The sequence below is a fragment of the Rhinoraja longicauda genome, chromosome 38 (genome assembly GCF_053455715.1).
Source record: "Rhinoraja longicauda isolate Sanriku21f chromosome 38, sRhiLon1.1, whole genome shotgun sequence".
Taxonomy (NCBI): domain Eukaryota; kingdom Metazoa; phylum Chordata; class Chondrichthyes; order Rajiformes; family Arhynchobatidae; genus Rhinoraja; species Rhinoraja longicauda.
In genome coordinates this window covers 6,124,911-6,151,173 of record NC_135990.1, presented here as the reverse complement: position 1 = coordinate 6,151,173, position 26,263 = coordinate 6,124,911, and the positions used below count along the sequence as shown (strand labels likewise).

The window sequence follows — 26,263 nt, the reverse complement described above, 5'->3', positions numbered from 1 at the left end:
ATCTATTAGGGTTTTTGATCAGTGTGGCATGTGAGAAAAGAGAGTGCTTCTACGACTAGATTGGGATGAGCAGCGTTGAGATTAAACAACTAAAAATAGTTTACATTTAAAGGTTATTTTTACCCTGAAAGTCCTGCCAGTAGGTTAGATATTTAAATGTTTTAGATTCAGTGTTGTATGAATGCGTCTCAGCCTTATGGTCTGAGTGCAAACACTCTTGGCTTCAGTCCGGAATACAGTTCATTTATACACACTGATGGAGGAACTCAGTGAAGGGAATGAACAGATGAGGGAGAGAGGGTCGAGGCTCTTCTTCAGACTCAAGACCCGAAACCTCGTCCATCCATTCCCTCCGGAGATGCAGCCTGACTCGCTGAGTTCCTTACTAATGCATCTCCTTCTTGGGGTCTGAGAGGGGACACTTTTTTTAAAACAAACGCGGCATCATTCCTGGACACGATTCACTTACTTTTCCTCCAACAGCTGATTTTCATATTCTTCAAATTCCTCCCTCGTCATCCCTTGAGCTGCGGCGTCCGATTTCTCCCCTTCTCCCTTCTCCTCTCCTCCCAGCCCCCCGGTCAAGTTCTTCAGCTGGCCCCCGACCACACTCTTCACCATGAAAGCCATGGTTGGAAGTTGCAAGCTGCAGTGTTTGGGAGCAAGAGCGACGAACAGCTCCCAGCGCGGAGTGGGGGGTTTCAGCACCACGCTATGTGGACAGCTCTCCACGCTGAATGGACAGGAGTGCCAACCTACTGCCTCCACGCCCCCCCCTCCAGCAGCCAAAAAAAACCTTCTCCCTTTCCACTAATGAAACTGGATTGCATCTGCTGACGGCTTGGGCACGAGGTTCGAGCTACCGGGAGGAAACAAACTGTGAATCAGATGCCTGACAATACTTGTGTAGGAAGATGCTGGTTTCAACCGAAGATAGAGGCAAAAAAAGCTGGAGTAACTCGGCGGGACAGGCAGCATCTCTGGAGAGAAGTTATAGACAATAGACAATAGACAATAGTCAATAGACAATAGTCAATAGACAATAGACAATAGTCAATAGACAATAGACAATAGTCAATAGACAATAGACAATAGACAATAGTCAATAGTCAATAGACAATAGACAATAAATAGTCAATAGACAATAGTCAATAGACAATAGTCAATAGTCAATAGACAATAGTCAATAATCAATAGACAATAGACAATAGTCAATAGTCAATAGACAATAGTCAATAGACAATAGTCAATAGACAATAGTCAATAGTCAATAGACAATAGTCAATAGTCAATAGACAATAGTCAATAGACAATAGTCAATAGACAATAGACAATAGTCAATAGACAATAGTCAATAGACAATAGTCAATAAACAATAGTCAATAGACAATAGTCAATAGTCAATAGACAATAGACAATAGTCAATAGACGTCCCTAGTGGGTGTAGGATAGTGTTAATGTACGGGGATCACTGGGCGGCACGGACTTGGAGGGCCGAAAAGGCCTGTTTCCGGCTGTATGTATATGATATGATATGATATGATATGATAGTCAATAGACAATAGTCAATAGACAATAGTCAATAGACAATAGACAATAGACAATAGTCAATAGACAATAGGTGCAGGATTAGGCCATTCGGCCCTTTGAGCCATTCAATATGATCATGGCTGATCATTCTCAATCAGTACCCCGTTCCTGCCTTCTCCCCATACCCCCTGACTCCGCTATCCTTAAGAGCTCTATCTAGCTCTCTCTTGAATGCATTCAGAGAATTGGCCTCCACTGCCTTCTGAGGCAGAGAATTCCGCAGATTCACAACTCTCTGACTGAAAAAGTTTTTCCTCATCTCCGTTCTAAATGGCCTACCCCTTATTCTTAAACTGTGTTCTAGACCTCTGTAAAATTGCCCCCAGTGTTTAGGGAGTGGTTGAAAAAGTGGGATAGCATAGAACTAGTGTGAATGGATCGGCGTCGGGTCAGAGGGCCGGTTTCCATGTTGTATTTCTAAAATAGATTCAACTAAGTAGCGCCACTCATAAAACCAATTAAGTATATCAATTACTATAATTCCTTTTACAAAACTATTTTGGGGGTTTAGGTGTCGCTGGCAAGATCAGTATTGATTAATCCCATTGCCATTAGTTCCATTCACATGTAGTCGCAGGTTTGAGCACACTATTCCAAGAACAACTAGAATCCCATTCAAAGAGTGCTGGAGTAACTCAGCGGGTCAGGCAGCATCTCTGGAGAACATGGAGAGGTGACATTTCTGGAGTGGGCCCTTGCTGCCTGACCCGCTGAGTTACTCCAGCACTTTGTGTCTTTTCTTTTGATAATCAGCATGTGCAGTTCCCCTTTCCTACAAGAATCTCATTAGCTGTGTTGCCAACTTCGACCCCTTAACAATAAGGGGCAGGCCATTTGGGACTGAGATGAGGAAAAACTTTTTCACCCAGAGAGTTGCGAATCTGTGGGATTCTCTGCCACAGAAGGCAGTGGAGGCCAATTCACTTGATGTTAGATAGAGCTCTTAGGGCTAACAGAATCAAGGGATATGTGGAAAAAACAGGAACGGGGTACTGATTTAAGGATGATCAGCCATGATCATATTGAATGGCGGTTCTGGCTCAAGGGGCCGAATGGCCTACTCCTGCACCTATTGTCTACTAGACCAAGTGGACCCGTTGGGCCCAAACCTCTCCTGCATTGGTGCAGCACCCTGTCCTCCCCCTCCCCTCTCCCCCACCCCCCTTCCCCTTCCCCTCCCCTCCCCACCCTCCCTCCTCCCCCCCTCCCCTCCCCACTCTCCCCTCCTCCCCCCCTCCCCTCCCCACTCTCCCCTCCCCACCCCCTCCCATCCCCACTCTTCCCCTCCCTCTCCCACTCCCTCAACCCCCCTTATCCTCCCTCCCTCCCTCCCTCCCTCCCTCCCTCCCTCCCTCCCTCCCTCCCTCCCTCCCTCCCTAGGAGATAGATTTAAACTTTAAAATGTGAATAACTTAAAAAATATAACACCGATTTCAATAAAACCACTTGCATTATCACTAAAGTGACGATGGTGAGTAAGGTGGGCCTAAAATTGTCACGCTATCGTGTACCGTTTTGGCTGAAGCTCGGTCACAAACAAACAAACAAACGAGAGTTTTGGTATATAGATGTATCTACCCTGCGAGGGACTTGGGAGGCGCCTTAGAAATGCAGATTCATTTTTGTTTATTTGACCAGTTCGCTGGTTTAAGTGTTGCTCCAGGGATGAATGTTGGATAATGTGTCTATTCCTCTCTGTAATCGGCCCTCCCTGCCTGCACCTGTGAATGCAGACAGGGACTTCGGTTCGCTCTCTCAAACAAAAGCCAGAACCTTGGACAGGGGCAACTTTTTCCACTCAGAGGGTAGTTCACATCAGGAACGAACTCCCAGAGAAAGCAAAAGAGATGCTGCCTGTCTGAAGAAGGGTCTCGACCCAAAACGTCACCCATTCCTTCTCTCCCGAGATGCTTCCTGACCTGCTGAGTTACTCCAGCATTTTGTGAATAAATACCTTCGATTTGTACAAGCATCTGCAGTTATTTTCTTATACTATATATAAGCAATAGAGATGGGTACAATTACTAAATTTCAAAAGACATTTTAACAGATATGTGGGGAGAAAGTGTTTAGAGGGGTATGGGCCAAACGCAGACAAATGGGATTAACCCAGAATGCCAACTTGGTCAGCAAGGAAAAGGTTGGGCCTTTTTCCCAAGCTATGGCTATAAAAGCTTTTTTTTTAAAAATCATTTGTGACTGTATTTCAGTGCAAGGGATAAAAGGATGTGCATTCACCACATTCAGAGTTGTTTTTAATGCTTCCTGGAGGACAACATGTGGATTAAATAAATGTGCCAACTCAGTTTCAACAGTAATACAAATTTCCCATCTGGAAGGTAGGGGTTCTGCCCAGCACCAGGACTTAACATTCATAAGGTAGACGAGGATTACAAATCCCCTGTAATTGTAGATAATGGAAAGATAATGGGTAGCAATTTGTCAGACTATAATTCCATACTTGAATTAAAATTATGTGCAATAGGCAGAGATCTATTTTGGGGCAACCTTACAACTGTTTGTGGTTTATCTGCATTAATATTCAAAGTCATTCATAAAATTCTCCACAGTCAGTTGCAAAGCCATGAGTCATCTTAATATTTTGATTTTAAGCTTGAAATCTTAATTGAATAAATCCATGAAAAAAACAGTAACAGATGGCAGGTTATGAAACAAATACCATAAAACTAAATATTTAAGGAGTTAGTCATTTTGAAAATATGAAATTGGACCAAAATTTATTTTTACCATAACTGGTGGATGATAAATTTAGTTTAGTTTAGAGATACAGCACAGAAACAGGCCCATTGGCCCACCGAGTCCGCACCGACCAGCGATCCCCGCACATTAACACTATCCTACACCCACTGGGGGCAATTTATACTTATACCAAGCCATTTAACCTACAAACTTGTACGTCTTTGGAGTGTGGGAGGAAACTGTAGATCTTGGAGAAAACTCACGAAGGACACGGAGAGAACGTACATATTCCGTACAGACAGCACCCGTAGTTGGGATCGATCCCGGATCTCCGGCGCTGTAAAGGCTGTAAGGCAGCAACTCTACCACTGTGCCTCAGGATTCAATGTTCCCTTGAGAAAGGAACTTGGGTACCATGTGTCAAGCAGATTACCCTACCTTTCTGAATCTCTTCCCAGGGGTTAGTAAAGATTTGACTCCATGGAGGATTTAATTCATTGCTTAGAACTGATCTCATCTAAGGGAGTTGAAAGATTATTCGGTGGAGTGCCTTAGCAGGATAGTGATCCTGGCTAGATTATCAGTGCCAATTATTAAAGAGAGGGTGATGTGCACCACATTAGGGTAGTCTGAAGAAAGGTCTCAACCCGAAACATCACCTATTCCTATTCTCCAGAGATGCTGCCTGACTCGCTGAGACACTCCGGCATTTTGTGTCTATCTAGAGTCGTACAGCACGGAAACAGACTCTTCAGCTCAACTCACCCAAGCCAACCAAGATGCCTAATCAAGGGTAATCCCATTTGTCCATGTTTGGCCCATAACCCTCTAAATCTTTCCTAACCTTTTTTTTTGAATCTCAATGAAATCCCTTCAATATTTCCCATCCACCTAAAGAATTTGAATTGGTCTAGCATCTCTTTACATTCTCATGGTCTGCTGAGGCTTAGTATTAAGAAGTACTCCATACAGATGGCACCCATAGTCAGGATCAAACCTGGGTCTCTGGCGCTGTGAGGCAGCAACTCTACTACCACTTTACCACTCTATATGAACGAGGTGGGAGTTTTGGAGGTAGTTCCAGAAGCTTAACATCAACTATCTCAGCTTGAACGAGGAGGCATTTTCTTGCTTGTTTGGAGGAGGTTGAGATCACACAGGATTTGAACACACGATGAGGTTAATATCTTAATGGATGCTAGGGGAATTAATGCTGAGGGAATGTTGCTTTTGATGTCAACTCACACCAAGGTCTTTCTTATCTTTGCAAGAAATTCAGCACATTAACAAAAGATTACATGATGCAACAAGTTTTCTTGACAACCTTGCTTGTTTTCTGCCCTTCAAATCAATTTGAAATATAAAATAATAGGCCATTCAGCCTAATAATTCTTGCACAATGTCTATTGACTCCACCACTTCAGTAGTCTTCACCACTTTGTGTCAACAATTGTTTTGTGCACATGTTTCATTTTCCTTTTGGGTTGCCTATCACAAATCTACTCACTAGTGTGAGTACTTTAGTCAGATCTTTTCAGCAATCACTCTCTGGTTCACTAACACCATTATCTGCCACCAATTCTCCTTGGTTATCAACTCACTACCTTCTCTGCTCCTCAAGCAGCAACTCTGGATATAGTAATCAATTCCCCAAAGGTAAATAACTTGGGTGAGCTATGGAATATGGAGATGGGATCAAGCTGGACTTTAGTTAATTTTATTTTAGAGATACAGAGTGGAAACATGCCCTTCAGCCCACCAAGTCCGTACTGACCATCGGTCCCTGTACACTTACACCATCACACACATAAGGGATGATTTACAAGATTTTATCAAGACCAATTAACCTACAAACAATAGACAATAGACAATAGGGGCAGGAGTAGGCCATTCAGCCCTTCGAGCCAGCACCGCCATTCAATGCGATCATGGCTGATCACTCTCAATCAGTACCCCATTCCTGCCTTCTCTCCATACCCCCTCACTCCGCTATCCTTAAGAGCTCTATCCAGCTCTCTCTTGAAAGCATCCAACAAACTGGCCTCCACTGCCTTCTGAGGCAGAGAATTCCACACCTTCACCACTCTCTGACTGAAAAAGTTCTTCCTCATCTCCGTTCTAAATGGCCTACCCCTTATTCTTAAACTGTGGCCCCTTGTTCTGGACTCCCCCAACATTGGGAACATGTTTCCTGCCTCTAATGTGTCCAATCCCCTAATTATCTTATATGTTTCAATAAGATCTCCCCTCATCCTAAATTCCAGTGTATACAAGCCCAATCGCTCCAGCCTTTCAACATATGACAGTCCCTATACATCTTTGTAATATGGGAGGAAACCGGAGCACCCAGAGAAAACCCACGTAGGTCAGAGAGAGAACGTACAAACTCCGTACAGACAGCATCCCGTAGTCGGGATCGAACCCGGATCCCTGGCGCTGTAAGGCAGCAACTCTACCGCTGCACCACTGTGCTGAACATGGTTTAGTATTAGAAAGTCTTTATCTTCCACTTTCATTCCAGCAAGGATTGCAATCCATTTTATTTCACATTAATTCATTTATTGCCAAGATGTTAAAATATATATTTTTCAGACTGACGTGAAATAAATTAACACATACATTTGGATTATTCTCTTCAATTAATGAAAAGATCCATGAAACTCACAGTTTTAGTATATTTGATATAAATCTTTTAAGTTTACATACAAAAAATTCAAAAGAAAATACCTTCTAGGGCTAGTTAATACAAATTAAGTGGATTACTTTTTGAAATTTTTTCCCAATCAAAGGAAATCTGTTCATTTTATACTGTGATGGTGGTTACCAATGCTCATCTTTCAGGACAGAAGCAGGCTAAAAAAAACATAATTACTTCTACCTCATTTACAAATACTGTACTGCTCAGAATATATGTAGCCAAAAATTCAGCCGTGAGCCATCAATAAAATTTCTTTGAATTGGTTTCCCTTCGGTTCCTGTAAAACAGAAACAATCACGGTTTTCATCGAAGATTATTGTTTTAGTTAGAGACAAGGAACTGCAGGTGCTGGCTTACAAAAGACAAAAAGTGCTGGAGTAGCTCACCGGGTCAGCATCTCAGGACAACGTTTTGGGTTGGGACCCTTCTTCAGATTGATTGTAGAGGAGGGGGGAAGAAAGCTGGAAGGAGGGGCAGGACAAAACCTGGCCAACGTAGGTGCGGAGGGTTATTTGATAGATTAGTTTAGTTTAGTTTAGAGATACAGTGCGGAAACAAGCCCTTCGGCCCACCGAGTCCATACCGACCTGCGATCCCCGCACACTAACACTATCCTACACACACAAAAGATAATGTACACTTATACCAAGCCAATTAACCTGCAAATCTGTTCGTCTTTGAAGTGCGGGAGGAAAGCGAAGAAGTTGGTGGAAACCCACGCGGTCACGGGGAGAACGTACAAACTCCGTACTGACAAGTGGATCGAACCTGGGTCTCCGGCGCTGTAAGCGCTGTAAGGCAGCAACTCTACCGCTGAGCCACCGATGGTTGGACAAAGACCAGAGATGAAAAAACAGAAGGCGTGAGAGAAAAAGATTGTACTGTGAATCATGAAGCTAGAGGATGGTATTTATTAATTTATTCATTTTAACAATCATTTTAATAATATTTTAATTGTAAAAATATTAAATTTTATGTACTAATTTATTAATATCAATTTATGTTGTTTATTATACATTATCTATTGCATTTAGAGGCCTTTTGTGCTGCTGAAAGTAAGTATTTTGTTGTTCCATTGACAGTACATATGACAATTAAACACTCTTGACTCTTGGAGATATTTGATCTCAAGATTAAAAGTGCTCAGTCTCAAGGAAGGGTCCTGACCCAAAACGTCGTCCATCCATTCCTTCGACCAATGCTGCCTGACCCACCGAGTTCCTTCAGCACGTTGTATTTGCTTAAAAGTGCAAGCTTTTTTTTTCCCAAGGAAAGCATTGCTTTGTCGTTCCATTAATTATTGGACAGGTATTGGACCCATTATTGGACAGGAAAAGGGTTAGAGGGTTGTGGACCAAACACAGGCAAATTGGACTTGCTTAGATGTGGCGTGGATGAGTTGCATGGATGAGTTGCATGGATGAGTTGCATGGATGAGTTGCATGGATGAGTTGCATGGATGAGTTGCATGGTTGAGTTGCATGGATGAGTTGCATGGATGAGTTGCATGGATGAGTTGCATGGATGAGTTGCATGGATGAGTTGCATGGATGAGTTGCATGGATGAGTTGCATGGATGAGTTGCATGGATGAGTTGCATGGATGAGTTGCATGGATGAGTTGGGCCGAAGGACCTGTTCCTGTGCTGTAAGACTCTATTCACCAAAGTGTCCACCCACAGGCCAGGAACAGCAGACGACCATCAGATCCTTCAGGTAGACACAAAATGCTGGAGTAACTCAGCGGGTCAGGCAGCATCTTGGGGGAGAAGGAATGGGTGATGTTTCGGGTCGAGACCCTCGACCCGAAACGTCACCCATTCCTTCTCTCCCAAGATGCTGCCTGACCCGCTGAGTTACTCCAGCATTTTGTGTCCACCTTCGATTTAAATGAGCATCTGCAGTTTTTTCATATCAGATCCTTCAATTTGTTTTACCTTTCGCAGCCAGATAATACTGAGAGTTCACGGAGTCAGAAATAGGACTGTTCATCGTTGAGCCTACAATAGCTGTGATCAAGTCAGCCGTCTCACAGATGATACCTTTCAATGCCTGCACCACCCAACCTCTGACAAGCTGGAAGCACTCAACGACTCAAGTTCTGTGGAACTAATAACATGAAGAAGGGTCTCGACCCGAAACGTCACCCATTTCTTCTCTCCTGAGATGCTGCCTGTCCCGCTGAGATACTCCAGCATTTTGTGTCTATCTTCAGTGTAAACCAGCATCTGCGGTTCCTTCCCACCAGTAATACATCTAGATGGCACGATGTTATTATCACCAGGTGGATAATTAGAAAGGCTTTAAACGTACATGTGTCTCCTTGTATTTACTCTGCACTCCTGACTGTGTGGGAAATGACAGTGAACTCTGATGAAATGGCACCTGGCCCCCAAACGACAGCAGCATAGCTTGGGTGAATCATTGTGTTTACACTCCTGACCAAGAATTGGCAATGATCACAGTGACGTTTAATGCACTATTTCTTTATTTCCTTAAGCTAACAAATATAGCAGAGCAAAGACATCATCAAGATGGTGCATGTATCGCTCAGTCCGCCTTAACCAACCTGATCTCCCGGTGGCTGAGCACTTCAACTCCCCCTCCCACTCCCAGTCTGAACTTTCTGTCCTGGGCCTCCTCCATTGTCATAGTGAGGCCCAGCGCAAATTGGAAAAACAGCATCTCATATTTCGCTTGGGCAGCTTACACCCTAGCGGTATGAACATTGACTTCTCTAACACAGATAGTTCCTCTGTCCCTTTCTTTCCCCTCCCCCTTCCCAGTTCTCCCACTGTCTTCCGGTCTCCAACTCCATCCTATCTTTGTCCCGCCCCCTCCCCTGACATCAGTCTGAAGAAGGGTCTCGACCCGAAACGTCACCCATTCCTTCTCTCCTGAGATGCTGCCTGACCCGCTGAGTTACTCCAGCATTTTGTGATACCAAAGACATCATCAAGGATCATTTAACTGAAAGACAAATTGTTTGTATTTCCTGTTGCTTTCATGATCGGGTGTGGTCTGTTGTGGTTCTGTGGACTCTGCGGGTGGCACAGTGGTGCAGCGACAGAGCATCTACCTCACAGCGCCAGAGACCCGGGTTCCATCCTGACCCCAGGTCCGGCCTGTGTGGAGTTTGCATGTTTGCCCTGTGACAACGTGGGTTTTCTTCGGGTGCTCCCACATACCAAAGACATGCGGGTGTGTAGGTTAATTGGCTTCTGTAAATTGCCTCTAGTGTGTAGGATGCAAAAGTGGGATGACAGAGAAGGTGTGTGTGTGTGTGTGCGTGTGCGCGTTTGTGTGTGCGTGCGAGATTGATGGTTGGCATGAACTCCATGGGTTGAAAGGCCTGATTCCATGTGGTATCTCCAAACTGAACATTGCCCTGCAGGAAGCTGTGTGAATACGAACCCAGTCCACGCTCAGTTTTGCGATCATCTACACATTCCGAAACCACTACTGGGAACCTTGGAGACACAAGGAATCTCCAAGTAACTCATCGGGTCAGGCAGCGTCTGAGGATGGAATGGATCGGTGGCTTTGCGGGTCGGGTCCTTCTTCAGACTGAGTTACTCCGGCACTTTGTGTTTTACTAAAGAAACGTGGGCACTTGCTTCTTCAGACCTTCTGCCTGGTTCACTTGAGATGGCCACAAGACTGCCCAGGTTGAATCATCTAACAGCCTAGACTGGGTTGATTTCAAAATGGGATTTCCTTAGCCTGGTGTCTCACACAAGCCGGTGTATTGACCCACTGGTTAAGCAGATGAGCCCAATGCAACATTTTGGAGCAGTCACCACAACAACAGTCACACAGTTTTCAACACCACTGTGTTGAGTTTCCAAAGAACCCAGCTCTCAGCCACTGCACCACTCAGAGCATCTGCAGAACCATAACACACCACACCCCATCATCAAAGCAACACCACAAGGGGCTGGCTTTGGCCTCTCGATGTGGCAAACAAGTAAACATAGCAAACCCCCCTCACCTGTATCCACCTATCACTTAAACAAAAGACACAAAGCACAGGAGTAACCCTGCAGGTCAGGCAGCAACCCTTAAGAACGTGCATAGGCGACGTTTTGGGTTGAGATTCTTCTTCACTCTAAAGGAGGGTCCATGCCAGGCTTTATCTCACCTTCATTTCTTTTCCAGCTTTCTCCCCCCCCCCCCTCCCCACTACAATCAGTCTGACGAAGGGTACCGACACAAAACATGGCCTGTCCGTGTCCTCCAGAGATGCTGCCCGACCCGCTGAGTCACTCCAGCACTTTGTGTCTTTATTTGTGAAGCAGCATCTGCAGTTCCTCGTGTTGACATGTCAATGTGTGGATGATATACCATCAGTGAGAGAGGCTTCTAACAGTGCCTGCCATCCCCACTGTAATGTGAGTGGGGCAGTACAGTTCACAGTACAAAGTTGCTTGGTTTTATTGCCAATGTGTTGCATTGAATAACATTTAGCATTCTGCCCAAATACTAATTGGCCCAAATGACTGGTCAACAATGCGTTGCCAGTAAATAGCTTTTTCGGACAGGCACACGCACAACTCAACTCAGAAACATACACACACATCCACCACACACGTACACACATCCACCACACACACACATCCACCACACACACACATCCACCACACACGTACACACACACCACACACACACATCCACCACACACGTACACACACACCACACACACACATCCACCACACACGTACACACACACACACCACACACACACATCCACCACACACGTCCACACACACCACACACACATCCACCACACACTTACACACTCACCACACACACACATCCACCACACACCGACTTGCACATTACACACACACACACACACACGCTCCAACTCAGACACACACCCACAAACACCTACACACTCACCACATACATACATCCACCACACACCAACTTGCACATTACACACACACACACACATGCTCCAACTCAGACACACACCCACAAACACCTACACACTCACCACATACATACATCCACCACACACCAACTTGCACATTACACGTACATACACACACACATACACACTCCTCAACTCAGAGACACACTCACATAAATGAACACACACACACACACACACACACACACCAGACTCAGACTTACACACTCCTCAACTCAGACACACACTCACATACACACATACACACCCACAACACTCAGACTTGCACATCACACACACACACGCCACACTCAGACTCAGGAACACACACACTTCACACACCACACCCCAACTCAGACACACACTAACGTACACGCATACACCACATTCGACTTGCACATCACACGCACACACGCGCGCACACACATGCACCCCAACTCAGACACACACCCACGTACATGCACACGTATCCACTACACTCGGAGCTGCACATTGCACGCATCACTCTTGCACACACTCGCGCGCGCGCACACACACACACACACCACACGGGCAAACACACACGCACTACACTCTCACACACCACTCTCACACACTCACACTGGCACACACACATCGCACACCACACTGGCACACACCACACTCACCACACTCACACACCACACTCTGCCACTGACACACACTCGCACACACACCACACACACACATGCACTGCACTCTGCCACTGATACACACACACACCACACTCACACACACCACACTCTGACACACACACATCACACATACACACACACCACACTCTGACTCTGACACACACACACACACACACACACACACACACACACACACACACACACACACACACACACACATCACCAATACACATACACACACACACACACCACACTCTGACTCTCACACACACACACACACACACACACACATATACACATATACACACAACCTACCTGTGTATTAGGTAGTAGAAAAAGAATACTGATTGGAGGACAATGAACACCAGGAAGTGCCACATGGACAGGCAGGATGGGACAGGAGGGGCCTTTGGGCAGCTGAGGTGTTGAACCTGCAGAACAAACAATGAGTGAACTTTATCCGGTCCCATCAAATCAACAGCTCAAACCCGCTACACATGAGAATTATAACCCAATAACAATCAATGGTGAGTTCCTGCAGATTTGTGAACTTTTCTGGAACAGGTAAGCGAAAAATTCCATGTAATCATCATTTTTAACAGAGCACAGAAATAGAGCTGAAGAAAGATCTCGACCCGAAACGTCACCCATTCCGTCTCTCCAGAGATGCTGCCTGACCCACTGAGGTACTCCAGCATTTTGTGGGCTGTCTATCTTCAGTGTAAATCAGCATCTGGAGTTCCATCCCACACAGAGAGAGGCCATTCTGCCCATTGAGCTGTGCTGGCTCTGTGTCATCCAATTCACCCTCTACACTCCATCAGAGTCATAGAATGAAACAGCACGGAAACAAGCCCTTCAGTCCATCATGTCTACACCGACCAAGGTGCCCCATCTACTCTAGTACCACCTGCCCACATGTGGCCCATTCCCCTACCAACCTTTCCTATCCATGTACCTGTCCCAATGTCTTTAATAGTACCAGCCTCAACTACCTCTGACAGCAGCTCGTTCCATATACACATCACCCTCTGTATTAAAAGGCTGCCCAACAGGTTCCTATTCAATCCGCTCTCACCTTAAACCTATGCCCTCTATGTCCTGGGTAAAAGACTGTGCATTCACCCTATCTAGTCCCCTCATGATTTTATACACAATTTTCTCTTGCATTCCACCTACACAGGGTCATTTACAATGGCCAATCAACCAACAGTCCAGCGTACGAATATTGATTTCTCTAACTTCAAGTGATCCTTGCAACCCCTCTCTCTCCGTTCCTAGTCCACCCTAGTCATTGTACTAGTTTCACTGTCATCCTGTTGAGTTCCACTGTGAGTATAACTCTATCACCTATCCCACAACCAACAATGGGCCATTGTGGGTTCCACCTTTCCTTGTGTTTTGCATAGCTTCCATTAATTTGTACCCAAGTGGCGTCTATATCTCTCGTTCCCCGTTCCCCTGATTCTCAGTTTGAAGAAGGGTCTCCACCCAAAATGTCTCCTATTCCTTTTTTATCCATTACCCTACATGTTCCCAATGTTGGGGGAGTCCAGAACAAGGGGCCACAGTTTAAGAATAAGGGGTCGGCCATTTAGAATTGAGATGAGGAAAAACTTTTTCAGTCAGAGAGTTGTGAATCTGTGGAATTCTCTGCCTCAGAAGGCAGTGGAGGCCAATTCTCTGAATGCATTCAAGAGAGAGCTGGATAGAGCTCTTAAGGATAGCGGAGTCAGGGGGTATGGGGAGAAGGCAGGAACGGGGTACTGATTGACAATGATCAGCCATGATCACATTGAATGGCGGTGCTGGCTCGAAGGGCCGAATGGCCTCCACCTGCACCTATTGTCTATCCAGAGATGCTGCCTGTCCCACTGAGTTACTCCAGCATTTTGTGTCTGTCTTCGTATCTGGACACCTTATTCACTGCAGCGTCGCCAGACTTGAATGCCCGGGAGGTAGACACAAAATGCTGGAGTAACTCAGCAGGTCAGGCAGCATCTCGGGAGAGAAGGAATGGGTGACGTTTCGGAATGAGACCCTTCTTCGGGGTTTTGTCTGAAGAAGGGTCTCGACCAGAAACGTCACCCATTCCTTCTCTCCCGAGATGCTGCCTGACCCGCTGAGTTACTCCAGCATTTTGTGTCGACCTTCGATTTTAACCAGCGTCTGGAGTTTTTTTTCCTACACGTTGAATGCCCGGGATCTGGTCCTCAGAAGAATGCGGGTCTCCTGGTTCATCCAAGGCTTTGGGTTGGAGAACACGTGGACGGATTTGGTGGGAACACACAAAATTTGTTGTGACAAATTGCGGGATGGATTTTTAAACACGGTATCCACAAAATGGTGAATAATGTACAGAGTCGGCGGGGGGGGAGGGGGGGGGGGATGGGGAAGGGGGATGTTGGGGGAAGAAGGCTCATTGCCTCTCAAGCCACGGGCGGCACGGTGGCGCAGCGGTAGAGTTGCTGCCTTACAGCGAATGCAGCGCCGGAGACTCAGGTTCGATCCTGACTCCGGGCGCCGTCTGTATGGAGTTTGTACGTTCTCCCCGTGACCTGCGTGGGTTTTCTCCGGGATCTTCGGTTTCCTCCCACACTCCAAAGACATGCAGGTATGTAGGTTAATTGGCTGGGGGGTTGAGGGGGATGGAGTGGGGGGGGAGGGGGAGGGGAAGAGGGGAGGGGGAGAGGGGAGGAGGGGAGGAGAGGGTGCTATACCAATGCAGGAGTGGTTTGGGCCCAACGGGTCCACTTGGTCTAATAAGATGTAAACTTGTCCCTAGTGTGTGTGGGATAGTGTTAATGTGCGCGGATCGCTGGGCGGCACGGACCCGGTGGGCCGAAGGGCCTGTTTCCGCGCTGTATCTCTAAATCTAAATCTAAAAAAAATCTAAAATCTGATCTTTGTGCAACAGTCAATATTGTTATTGGGATCGCACCACTGAGATGACCAGCAGCAATGATGAAGACAACACCAAGGTCACAACTCCCCCTCTTCCTCTCGAGACTGGAAGGCTTTTTAAAAGACACCTCTGGGAAACTGTCTGGCAAAGTGAATATCTATCAAAAGCCTGTCTGCATCTTTCTCTCTTTCTCTCTCTCTCTCTCTCTCTCTCTCTCTCTCTCTCTCTCTCTCTCTCTCTCTCTCTCTCTGGCGAAATGCCATTTGTGTCCTTGGAGGCATTTAACACGGCAGGACACGTGCAACATTCGATGACTTTTAACCCTAACCGCTGCTTGCTGCGTTGTACAAACGCACAAATAAATTACTCTACGCAAAGAAAAAGGTTGGAAAATGAATGAGACCATTCCTGTGCAGAGTATTTAAAGCATGTCTTCCTCTTGGAATAGTCCTTAAGCGAACATCAGCAAAGATAGACACAAAATGCTGGAGTAACTCAGCGGGACAGGCAGCATCTCTGGAGAGAAGGAATGGGTGGCGTTTCGGGTCGAGAACCTTCTTCAGACAGAGGGAAGGGTCTCAACCCGAAACGCCACCCATTCCTTCTCTCCAGAGATGCTGCCTGTCCCGCTGAGTTACTCCAGCATTTTGTGTCTATCTTCAGTCTAAACCAGCATCTGCAGTTCCTTCCCACAACTTTAGCAAAGACCTGGCATAAGGGATACAGCCTAGGGCGGTACGGTGGGGCAGCGGTAGAGTTGCTGCCTTATAGCGCCAGAGACACTGGTTCGATCCTCACTACAGGTGCTGTCTGTGCAGAGTTTGTATGTTCTCCCCGTGACCGTGTGGGTTTTCTCCGGGTGCACCGGTTTCCTCCCACAGTACAAAGATGTACAGGTTTGTTGGTTAATTGGCTTTGGGAAAATTTGTAACTTGTCCCTAGTGTGTAGGATAATGCTAGTGTTAGTGGATCGCTGGTCGATGTGGATTCGGTGAGCCTGTTTACAGTGGGCCTGTTTCCGCAGTGCATCTCTAAACTAAACTAAACAAAATAAGCATGTTTTAAGATCCTTTACAGCACATTAAGTTTGGTTTAGTTTAGTTTAGTTTAGAGATACTGTGCGGAAACAGGCCCTTCGGCCCACTGAGCCCGCGCCGACCAGCAATCCCTGCACATTAGCGCTACCCTACGCGCACTAGGCACAATTTACACTTATAGCAAGCCAATCAACCTTCAAACCTGTACGTCTTTGGAGTGTCGGAGGAAACAGAAGATATCGGAGAAAACCCATGCAGGTCACGGGAAGAATGTACAAACTCCGTACAGACAGCACCCGTAGTCAGGATCGAACCCGGGTCTCCGGCGCTGCAAGGCAGCAACTAGGAGCTGATGCAGGTTTAGAACTTTAAGCGTTCGCAGTCTAAAGGGCATATCTGTTGTGCTGCTGCAAGTTAAGAATTTCATTGTTCCGTTTCGGGACGTTTGACATTATAACACTCCTGACTTTTGGCGTCTTTAACATGCAGTGGCGTGCAACTTCAAAGCAAGCGGGTCGTCAATGCAAGGAATCAACGGAGGTTGCGTAGCAACCCGCCTCCCGGCCCGGGCAGCTGCCATTGGTAGAGCGGGAGCAAGTAGCCGTTGGCTGGGTGAGGTCACGTGGGCGCGGGGTGGTGAAGTTACCTTTTGTCCCTTATTTGGGAGTGAGAAAGTTGGCAACCCTAAACATATGGATTCAAGGAACTGTTAATGCTGGGATCTTGAGCAAAACACAAAGTTGGGCCGAAGGGCCTGTTTCCACGCTATTTGATTCTGTAACTCAGCGGGTCAGGCAGCATCTGTGGAAGACCTCAGCGAGTCAGGCAGCATCTGTGGAAGACCTCAGCGGGTCAGGCAGCATCTGTGGAAGACGTGTCCTAACCTGAAACATCACCTTTCGAATTAATCTGAAGGGTCCCGATCCAAAATGTTGTCTGTCCATTCCCTCCGCAGATGCTGCCTGACCCGCTGAGGTCTTCCACAGATGCTGCCTGACCCGCTGAGGACTTCCACAGATGCTGCCTGACCCGCTGAGGTCTTCCACAGATGCTGCCTGACCCGCTGAGGTCTTCCACAGATGCTGCCTGACCCGCTGAGGTCTTCCACAGATGCTGCCTGACCCGCTGAGGTCTTCCACAGATGCTGCCTGACCCGCTGAGGTCTTCCACAGATGCTGCCTGACCCGCTGAGGTCTTCCACAGATGCTGCCTGACCCGCTGAGGTCTTCCACAGATGCTGCCTGACCCGCTGAGGTCTTCCACAGATGCTGCCTGACCCGCTGAGGTCTTCCACAGATGCTGCCTGACCCGCTGAGGTCTTCCACAGATGCTGCCTGACCCGCTGAGGTCTTCCACAGATGCTGCCTGACCCGCTGAGGTCTTCCACAGATGCTGCCTGACCCGCTGAGGTCTTCCACAGATGCTGCCTGACCCGCTGAGTTCCTGTAGGACCTTGTGTTTCATTCTTACGTGAATAGCTTTAACTTTTGTAGTTTGATAAAATCTTCTCCATGAATCTGCTTTCTAAATTAAAAATGTTTAACTAGTAAAGGCTAACTGCAGATGGGATATTGCGTTTAAACGCTTCACAGGGTGGCATGGTAGTGCAGATAATGGAACTCCTCCCTTACAAATCCAGTGGTATCTTCCACAGATACTAGGTTAATTCCCGGAATACTAGGTTAATTCCTGGAATGGCGGGACTGTCATATGTTGAAAGACTGGAGCGACTAGGCTTGTATACACTGGAATTTAGAAGGATGAGAGGAGATCTTATCGAAACGTATAAGATTATTAAGGGGTTGGACACGTTAGAGGCAGGAAACATGTTCCCAATGTTGGGGGAGTCCAGAACAAGGGGCCACAGTTTAAGAATAAGGGGTAGGCCATTTAGAACTGAGATGAGGAAAAACTTTTTCAGTCAGTGAGTTGTGAGCCTGACTTTAAGTGTTCTCTCCCTGGTCGGGAGGGTTTCCTCTGGGTGTTCCGCTTTCTGCCAACATCCCAGAGACATGGGTGTTGGCAGCTTAATTGCCCTCTTGTGTAAGTCAGTGGTAGAATCTGGGGGAACTGTAGGGAATGAAAGAAGAGTAACACGGGATAATGGGTGCTCGTTAGTAGGTGTGAACTTGGCGGGTCAAAGGCACTATTACTGGTCATAAGGTCATAGGGAATAGGAGAAGAATGAGGCCATTCGCCCCATCAAGTCTACTCCGCCATTCAATCATGGCTGATCTATTTCTCCCTCCTAACCCCATTCTCCTGCCTTCTCCCCATAACCTCTGACACCCGCACCAATCAAGAATCTATCTATCTCTGCCTTAAAAAATATCCACTGACTTGGCCACCACAGCCTTCTGTGGCAATGAATCCCACAGATTCACCACCCTCTGACTTATCATATCATATCATATCATATATATACAGCCGGAAACAGGCCTTTTCGGCCCACCAAGTCCGTGCCGCCCAGTGATCCCCGTACATTAACACTATCCTACACCCACTAGGGACAATTTTTACATTTACCCAGCCAATTAACCTACATACCTGTACGTCTTTGGAGTGTGGGAGGAAACCGAAGATCTCGGAGAAAACCCACGCAGGTCACGGGGAGAACGTACAAACTCCTTACACTGCAGCACCCGTAGTCAGGATCGAACCTGAGTCTCCGGCGCTGCATTCGCTGTAAAGCAGCAACTCTACCGCTGCGCTACCGTGCCGACTTAAGAAATTTTTCCTCATCTCCTTGCTAACAGAACGTCCTTCAATTCTGAGGCTATGACCTCTCATTCTTGACTCTACCACTAGTGGAAAGATCTTCTCCACACCCAAGGCTATGGGCTGTAACATGCTCTGTGGCTGGAATTTAGAAGGATGAGAGGAGATCTTATTGAAACGTATAAGACTATTAAGGGGTTGGACACGTTAGAGGCAGGAAACATGTTCCCAATGTTGGGGGAGTCCAGAACAAGGGGCCACAGTTTAAGAATAAGGGGTAGGCCATTTAGAACTGAGATGAGGAAAAACTTTTTCAGTCAGAGAGTTGTGAATCTGTGGAATTCTCTGCCTCAGAAGGCAGTGGAGGCCAATTCTCTGAATGCATTCAAGAGAGAGCTAGATAGAGCTCTTAAGGATAGCGGAGTCAGGGGGTATGGGGAGAAGGCAGGAACGGGGTACTGATTGAGAATGATCAGCCATGATCACATTGAATGGCGGTGCTGGCTCGAAGGGACGAATTGCCTCCTCCTGCACCTATTGTCTATTGTCAACGATATACAGGGCAAGAACAAATTCACAATTAAAGCAAAATTCAGAAGCATTCACATCACACCTTGGCATTCAGAAGACTGTCAACATCCTTCTTGACAACGTGGACATGTTCTTTAATCTCCCCAAAGTAGTCCTGTACTGAAACCATGGCATTTAACGACTGTTGGCTTAGCTTCATTTTTGAAACGATGTTGTCCATGTTCACCCTGGAAAATAGACCATAGTTTAGTTTAGTTTAGAGATACATCGCGGAAACATGCCCTTCGGCCCACCGGGTCCGCGCCGACCAGCGATTCCCGCACACTAACACTATCCTACACCCATTAGGGCCAATTTTTACATCCACCAAGCCAATTAACCTACAAACCTGCACGTCTTTGGAGTGCGGGAGGAAACCGAAGATCTCGGAGAAAACCCACGCAGGTTATGAAGGGAGACGTACAAACTCCGTACAGACGGCGCCCGTAGTCGGGATCGAACCCGGTTCTCCGGCGCTGCATTCGCTGTAAGGCAGCAACTCTACCGCTGCGCCACCGTGATGGCAGCCCATCAGAGGATTAAGATGCAAGGGGCAAGACCCCCATGGTGGTTCAGTGAGGGGTGTAGTCAAGATAAACTGAAGGCCAAGAATGGACACAGAGTGCTGGAGTAATCCAGTGGGTACCTGGACAGGTGATATTTTGGGTTTGGCACTCTTCTTCAGATTGATTGTGGGAGGGTAGGTTGGGGCGAGGGGGGAGGGGGGGGGGTAGAAGGAAAGTTGGAAGAGAGGAGAGGCAAGGTGTGGCAGGTGGTAGGTGTACATGGGCCAGGGTATTGTTTTGGATAGGCAGATGGTTGGAACAAAGGCCAGAGATAAAACCAGTAGGTGTGATTAGGGTGATGTATCGGTTTGAGACCCTTCGTCAGTCTGAGGGTCAGGGGAAAGGGAAACGAGAGATAGAGACGTCACCTATTCCTTTTCTCCAGAGACGCTGCCTGACCCGCTGAGTTACTCCAGCTTTTTGTGTCTATATGCCTGGAGCATTTTTGGCAAAATTAGAAGGTGGGGGGGGGAGATTTAATAGGATGCCGAGGGGTAAACCTTTCACGCAAAGGGCGGTAGCTGTGTGGAACGAGCTGCCAGAGGAAGTAGTTGAGGCAAGGAATATCACCTGAATGTTTAAGAAACATTTGGACAGGAACATGGATAGGACAGGTTTAGAGGGATATGGGCCAAACGCAGGCAGGTGGGTCTAGTGTAGATGGGACATGTTGGTCGGTGTGGGCAAGTTGGGCCAAAGGGCCTGTTTCCACGCCATATCACACTAAGACTCTATGAGATTCTACAACATCACCTGCCCTGCAAACAAGAGTTATTTGGAGGTTGCCCTGAGGACCTACCATGGCGATCGTTTTGCTGAACACTTCCGCTCAGTCCGTCTCAACCAACCTGATCTCCCGGTGGCTCAGCACTTCAATGCCCTCTCCCCTTCCCAATCTGACCTTTCTGTCCTGGGCCTCCTCCATTGTCAGAGTGACAAATTGGAGGAACAGCACCTCATATTTCGCTTGGGCAGTTTACACCCCAGCGGTATGAACATTGACTTCTCCCTCTTCAGGTAGTCCTTGCCTCCCCTCTCTATCCCCTCCCCCTTCCCAGTTCTCCCACTAGTCATCCTGTCTCCGTCTACATCCTATCTTTGCCCTGCCCCCTTCCCTGACATCAGTCTGAAGAAGGGTCTCGACCCGAAACGTCACCCATTCCTTCTCGCCTGAGATGCTGCCTGACCTGCTGAGTTGCTCCAGCGTTTTGTGTCGACCTTGAACAAGAGTCAACGTCTGCACAATGATAGGGGACGTAAGGGTTACTTTAAGTTAGGGAAATCAACGTTCATACCGCTGAGCTGTAAGCTGCCCAAGATTGGGATATCCTGCCCAGGATTGGGATATCCACGATTGGAAACCCAGAGAAGTCAATGTTCATACCGCTGGGGTGAAAATTCTTCATCCGTCTAAAAGCTGACTGATCTGCACTGCCTAGTTCATTGGTTAGGGCAGTCAGATTAGACACAAGCAGTGACACTTGGCTTTATTCCAACACCATCCTCTGGTGAGTGGGTCCACAGATGGCTTTGCCTTGCTGATCAAGTCCCTGCCATAACAACGGCCATTGAAAGTGGGAAGAGCTAAGCTGCTGATGAGGAAGGGGCCGAACATTTTAAACAAGCACAATATCAGATTTAAAATCTCAAAGTGCCAGACGATTTGCAGGTGCGATCCACGTATTTTCGTTTGCATTTTCATTCATTTGCATTTTCTTTCCGAGAACAAACATTGGCAATCTTCTGGGATTATCTTTCGGGTCACAGAGCTCGCTGTGTGTCACAGATGCCATCGAGCCCAGCCAGTACATCCAGGTTTCCAGATTCTTAGTCTTTTCTGGCTTCATCTACTTCATGCGAACAACAATAACTTGGAGGAACTCAGTGGGTCGAGCAGCATCAGTGGAGGCAAACACCTGGTGTAGGGACCTGATCTGGAACATTGCTAATTTCCTTATCTCCACAGATGCTGCTCGACCCGCTGAGTTTCTTCAGCAGTCATTTTTAGAGATGCCACGCGAAACTGGCCCTTCGGCCCACTGAGCTTGCACCGACCAGCGACCACCCCAAACACTAGTTCGATCCTGTACACCAGAGACATTTTACAGATGCATATTAACTTACAAACCCAAAGATAGACACAAAAAGCTGGAGTAACTCAGCGGGTCAGGCAGCATCTCTGGAGAGAAGGAATGGGTGACGTTTCGGGTCGAGACCCTTCCTCAGACCACCCAACCCAAAACGTCACCCATTCCTTCTCTCCAGAGGTGCAGCCTGACCCGCTGAGTTACTCCAGCTTTTTGTGTCCACCTTCGGTTTAAACCAGCATCTGCAGTTCCTTCGTACAACTTACAAGCCTGTACGTCTTTGGAGTGCGGGAGGAAACCGGAGCACCTGGAGAAAACCCACCCGGTCACGGGGAGAACGTGCAAACTCCGCACAGACAGCACCCGCAGACGGGATGGAACCCGGGTCTCCGGCGCTGCATTCGCTGTAAGGCGGCAACTCTACCGCTGCGCCACCGTGCCGCCCTAAAGTGGGGAAGGCGGCGTATCGAGCAAAGGGAATGTCCACAATAGGATGAGTCAAAATGGCGCAGTGGAGCCAATTATCAGCATTTTCGGCCACATAGCCTTTGTAATGAGCTGTTAACCAAGGAGTGGTGGGAGATTCCTGGTAACTAGTCTAAAATGTATGGGATTAGAAAAAAACCCAGAAAATGGAAAACGCTGTAAAAATTAAACAGGTCAGGCAGTATATTATAAATATCACCACCAACTTGTCCTGGTCACATTAACGCCGTATTCAAGAATTTGATGGTCAACATGTTGTGCCTGTCTTTGGTATAAACCAGCATCTGCAGTTTCTTTTTATTCCATTGAAGATAAATTGACTCAGATTCCCTCCCCCTCCCCGTCCACTTTCCACTCTGGCGCACGTTTCTGCATCATAGCACCACTTGTCGAAGAGACCGTGAGACAAAGGCGGTTTATTGAATCATCTTCGTTCATCCATCCAGATAAACCCAAGAGCTTTCCCTCCCACACACCATCTGTCTCTCCCGAGTTGGTGCAAGGTTTGAGCCTCCGTAATCCTGTTCGGAATATCATTCATGAGACTCCCCTGACCCTCGCCAGGAGCATCCTGGCATCGCTCTGAGGTTCGCTGGCCATCAGCCTCAACTTCTCTCAAAGGCAAGATCCTTCTGAACATTCTCGCAAAAACAACGGCCAAATCCTCCCCCATCTCCTCATTGCCCATTGCCAGAAAGCAGTGCTGGAATACTAGCTACCTCATTGGTGACCCTCGGACTATCCTTGTTCGGACTTTGCTGGCTTTACCGTGTACTAAACCTTCTGCAGTTGTACAGGGCCCTAGTGAGACCGCACCAGGAGTACTGTGTGCAGTTTTGGTCTCCAAATTTGAGGAAGGATATTCTTACTATTGAGGGCGTGCAGCGTAGGTTTACTAGGTTAATTCTCGGAATGGCGGGACTGTCATATGTTGAAAGACTGGAGCGACTAGGCTTGTATACACTGGAATTTAGAAGGATGAGAGGAGATCTTATCGAAACGTATAAGATTATTAATGGGTTGGACACGTTAGAGGCAGGAAACATGTTCCCAATGTTGGGGGAGTCCAGAATAAGGGGCCACAGTTTAAGAATAAGGGGTAGGCCATTTAGAACTGAGATGAGGAAAAACATTTTCAGTCAGAGAGTTGTGAATCTGTGGAATTCTCTGCCTCAGAAGGCAGTGGAGGCCAATTCTCTGAATGCATTCAAGAGAGAGCTAGATAGAGCTCTTAAGGATAGCGGAGTCAGGGGGTATGGGGAGAAGGCAGGAACGGGGTACTGATTGAGAATGATCAGCCATGATCACATTGAATGGCGGTGCTGGCTCGAAGGGCCGAATGGCCTCCTCCTGCACCTATTGTCTATTGTAAACATTATTACCTTATCATGTATCTATACTCTGTAAATGGCTCGATTGTAACATGTATTGTCTTTCTGTTGACTGGTTAGCACGCAACAAAAGCTTTTCACTGTACCTCAGTACACGGGACAATAAACTAAACTGAACTGTCTTAAGCTACCAGGCATCAAAATCGAATCTCTAATGTCTTGATGATCAAATCGACATGAGATATTTTTATTTACTAGATACTAATTTACTAGTTTATTTTACTAGATACTGACTAGTCCCACCTGCCTGCGTTTGGTCCATATCCCTCCAAACTGTCCTGTACCAGGTGAGATATTTAGTCTATGATTACATTTACACTACAAACTGCAAAAAATCCCATTATACCTTTAACGCAGGGACTCCCCAGGTTATGAATGACTTGATTCACAAAAATCTCACCTCAAACAAGTTCTCCAATACATTTTTAAAGCATTTCATAAGCTAACAATAATAGTAATGAAATGTTTCATGCTATTTATTAATGAGTGATTGCGGTCCATATTCTGGTCGTTTAATTATTGACAGGATTAAGGAGAGTTGCCAAAGAAATAAAAGTTATAGTTATCGTACTTTGGGCTTGTATTCACTGGAGTTTAGAAGGATGAGAGGGAATCTTATAGAGACGTATAAAATTATGAAAGGACTGGACAAGCTAGATGCAGGAAAAATGTTCCCAATGTTGGGGGAGTCCAGAACCAGGGGCCACAGTCTTAGAATAAAGGGGAGGCCATTTAAAACTAATGTGAGAAAAAACTTTTTCACCCAGAGAGTTGTGAATTTGTGGAACTCTCTGCCAAAGAAGGCAGTGGAGGCCAATTCACTGGATGGATTTAAAAGAGAGTTAGATAGAGCTCTGGGGGCTAGTGGAATCAAGGGAAATGGGGAAAAGGCAGGCACGGGTTACTGATTGTGGACGATCAGCCATGATCACAATGAATGGCGGTGCTGGCTCGAAGGGCCAAATGGCCTCCTCCTGCACCTATTTTCTATGTTTCTATGTTTCTAAGTAAAATAGACTTCTCTAATGTCAAGTAGCCCTTGCGTTCTCTCTCTCTCTCTCTCTCTCTCTCTCTCTCCATCCTCTCCCCCTTCCCAGTGGGGAGGTTAAACTACGTCCTCTGGCAGCTTGTTCCATACACCCACTTTGTGTGGAAAAGGCTTCTGGTGATATGAATCAATCTGAAGGAGAAGCTTGTTAAAGCAGGCATCCTTCCACTCCACCAGACTCATGGAGCCTGGGAGCACAGGGTCACCAATGACATCAGAAAACAGGAACTCAGACGTAGTAAGCCGAGAGCAAAGAAACGTGACATTATCGGAGGCAAGGTGCCTTCAAGGACAGGAGCATGGCAGCTAGGCATCAACTGATCGCCCGACAGGCTGAAAACACCATAAACGGTCAGATGAGAAAAAATAAATCAAGACTAATCCCCTGATTATGCCGTGCAAAACACTATTTTAATCCAGGAGTAGATGCTTCTACACTGTAATCGCATTAAAAACAGACAGAGAAACAAAACGGTCTTCGTCTTCCCCTTCCCCCTCTTTTAACCAGGTTACACCGACCACACCCCACCCATACAATAGTCCTCACACCCTCCCTCCTCACTGAACACCCAACCATCCCTCCCACCAGATCTCGCCTCAGCCTTTGTTCACTCCCCGGCTCTACTCTGACCCCAACCCCCACCCTTGCCGTGTCTTCACCATCCCCCCTGATCTCCCCCAACAGGGGGTGGAGGACAGGGATTAGGATGTGATGGTACCATGGTAGAATATCCAGCCAATACTGCCAAAAGAACCTGCGTGTGTGTGTGCGCGCGCACACACACACACGCGCACACACACACACACACACACACACACACACACACACACACACACAGAGACAGACACACAGACACACAGAGACAGACACAGACACACACAGACACAGACACACACACA

General features: G+C 47.0%; 2 protein-coding genes across 2 annotated transcripts in view; both read right to left on the bottom strand.

Annotated features, from left to right (window-relative positions):
- LOC144610818 (complexin-3-like) overlaps positions 1 to 831 on the bottom strand; it is a 36,179-nt gene extending 35,348 nt beyond the window's left edge. Inside the window, exon 1 of the mRNA XM_078429742.1 lies at positions 470 to 831. Coding sequence (XP_078285868.1) covers positions 470 to 630 — 161 coding nt within the window. The 5' untranslated portion in view covers positions 631 to 831. The remainder of the gene's footprint in view (positions 1 to 469) is intronic.
- A 6,047-nt stretch (positions 832 to 6,878) lies between these two features.
- LOC144610950 (protein ERGIC-53-like) overlaps positions 6,879 to 26,263 on the bottom strand; it is a 73,388-nt gene continuing 54,003 nt past the window's right edge. Inside the window, exons 11-13 of the mRNA XM_078429977.1 lie at positions 19,829 to 19,973; positions 12,871 to 12,986; positions 6,879 to 7,265 (exon numbers count right to left, since the gene is read on the bottom strand). Coding sequence (XP_078286103.1) covers positions 7,229 to 7,265; positions 12,871 to 12,986; positions 19,829 to 19,973 — 298 coding nt within the window. The 3' untranslated portion in view covers positions 6,879 to 7,228. The remainder of the gene's footprint in view (positions 7,266 to 12,870; positions 12,987 to 19,828; positions 19,974 to 26,263) is intronic.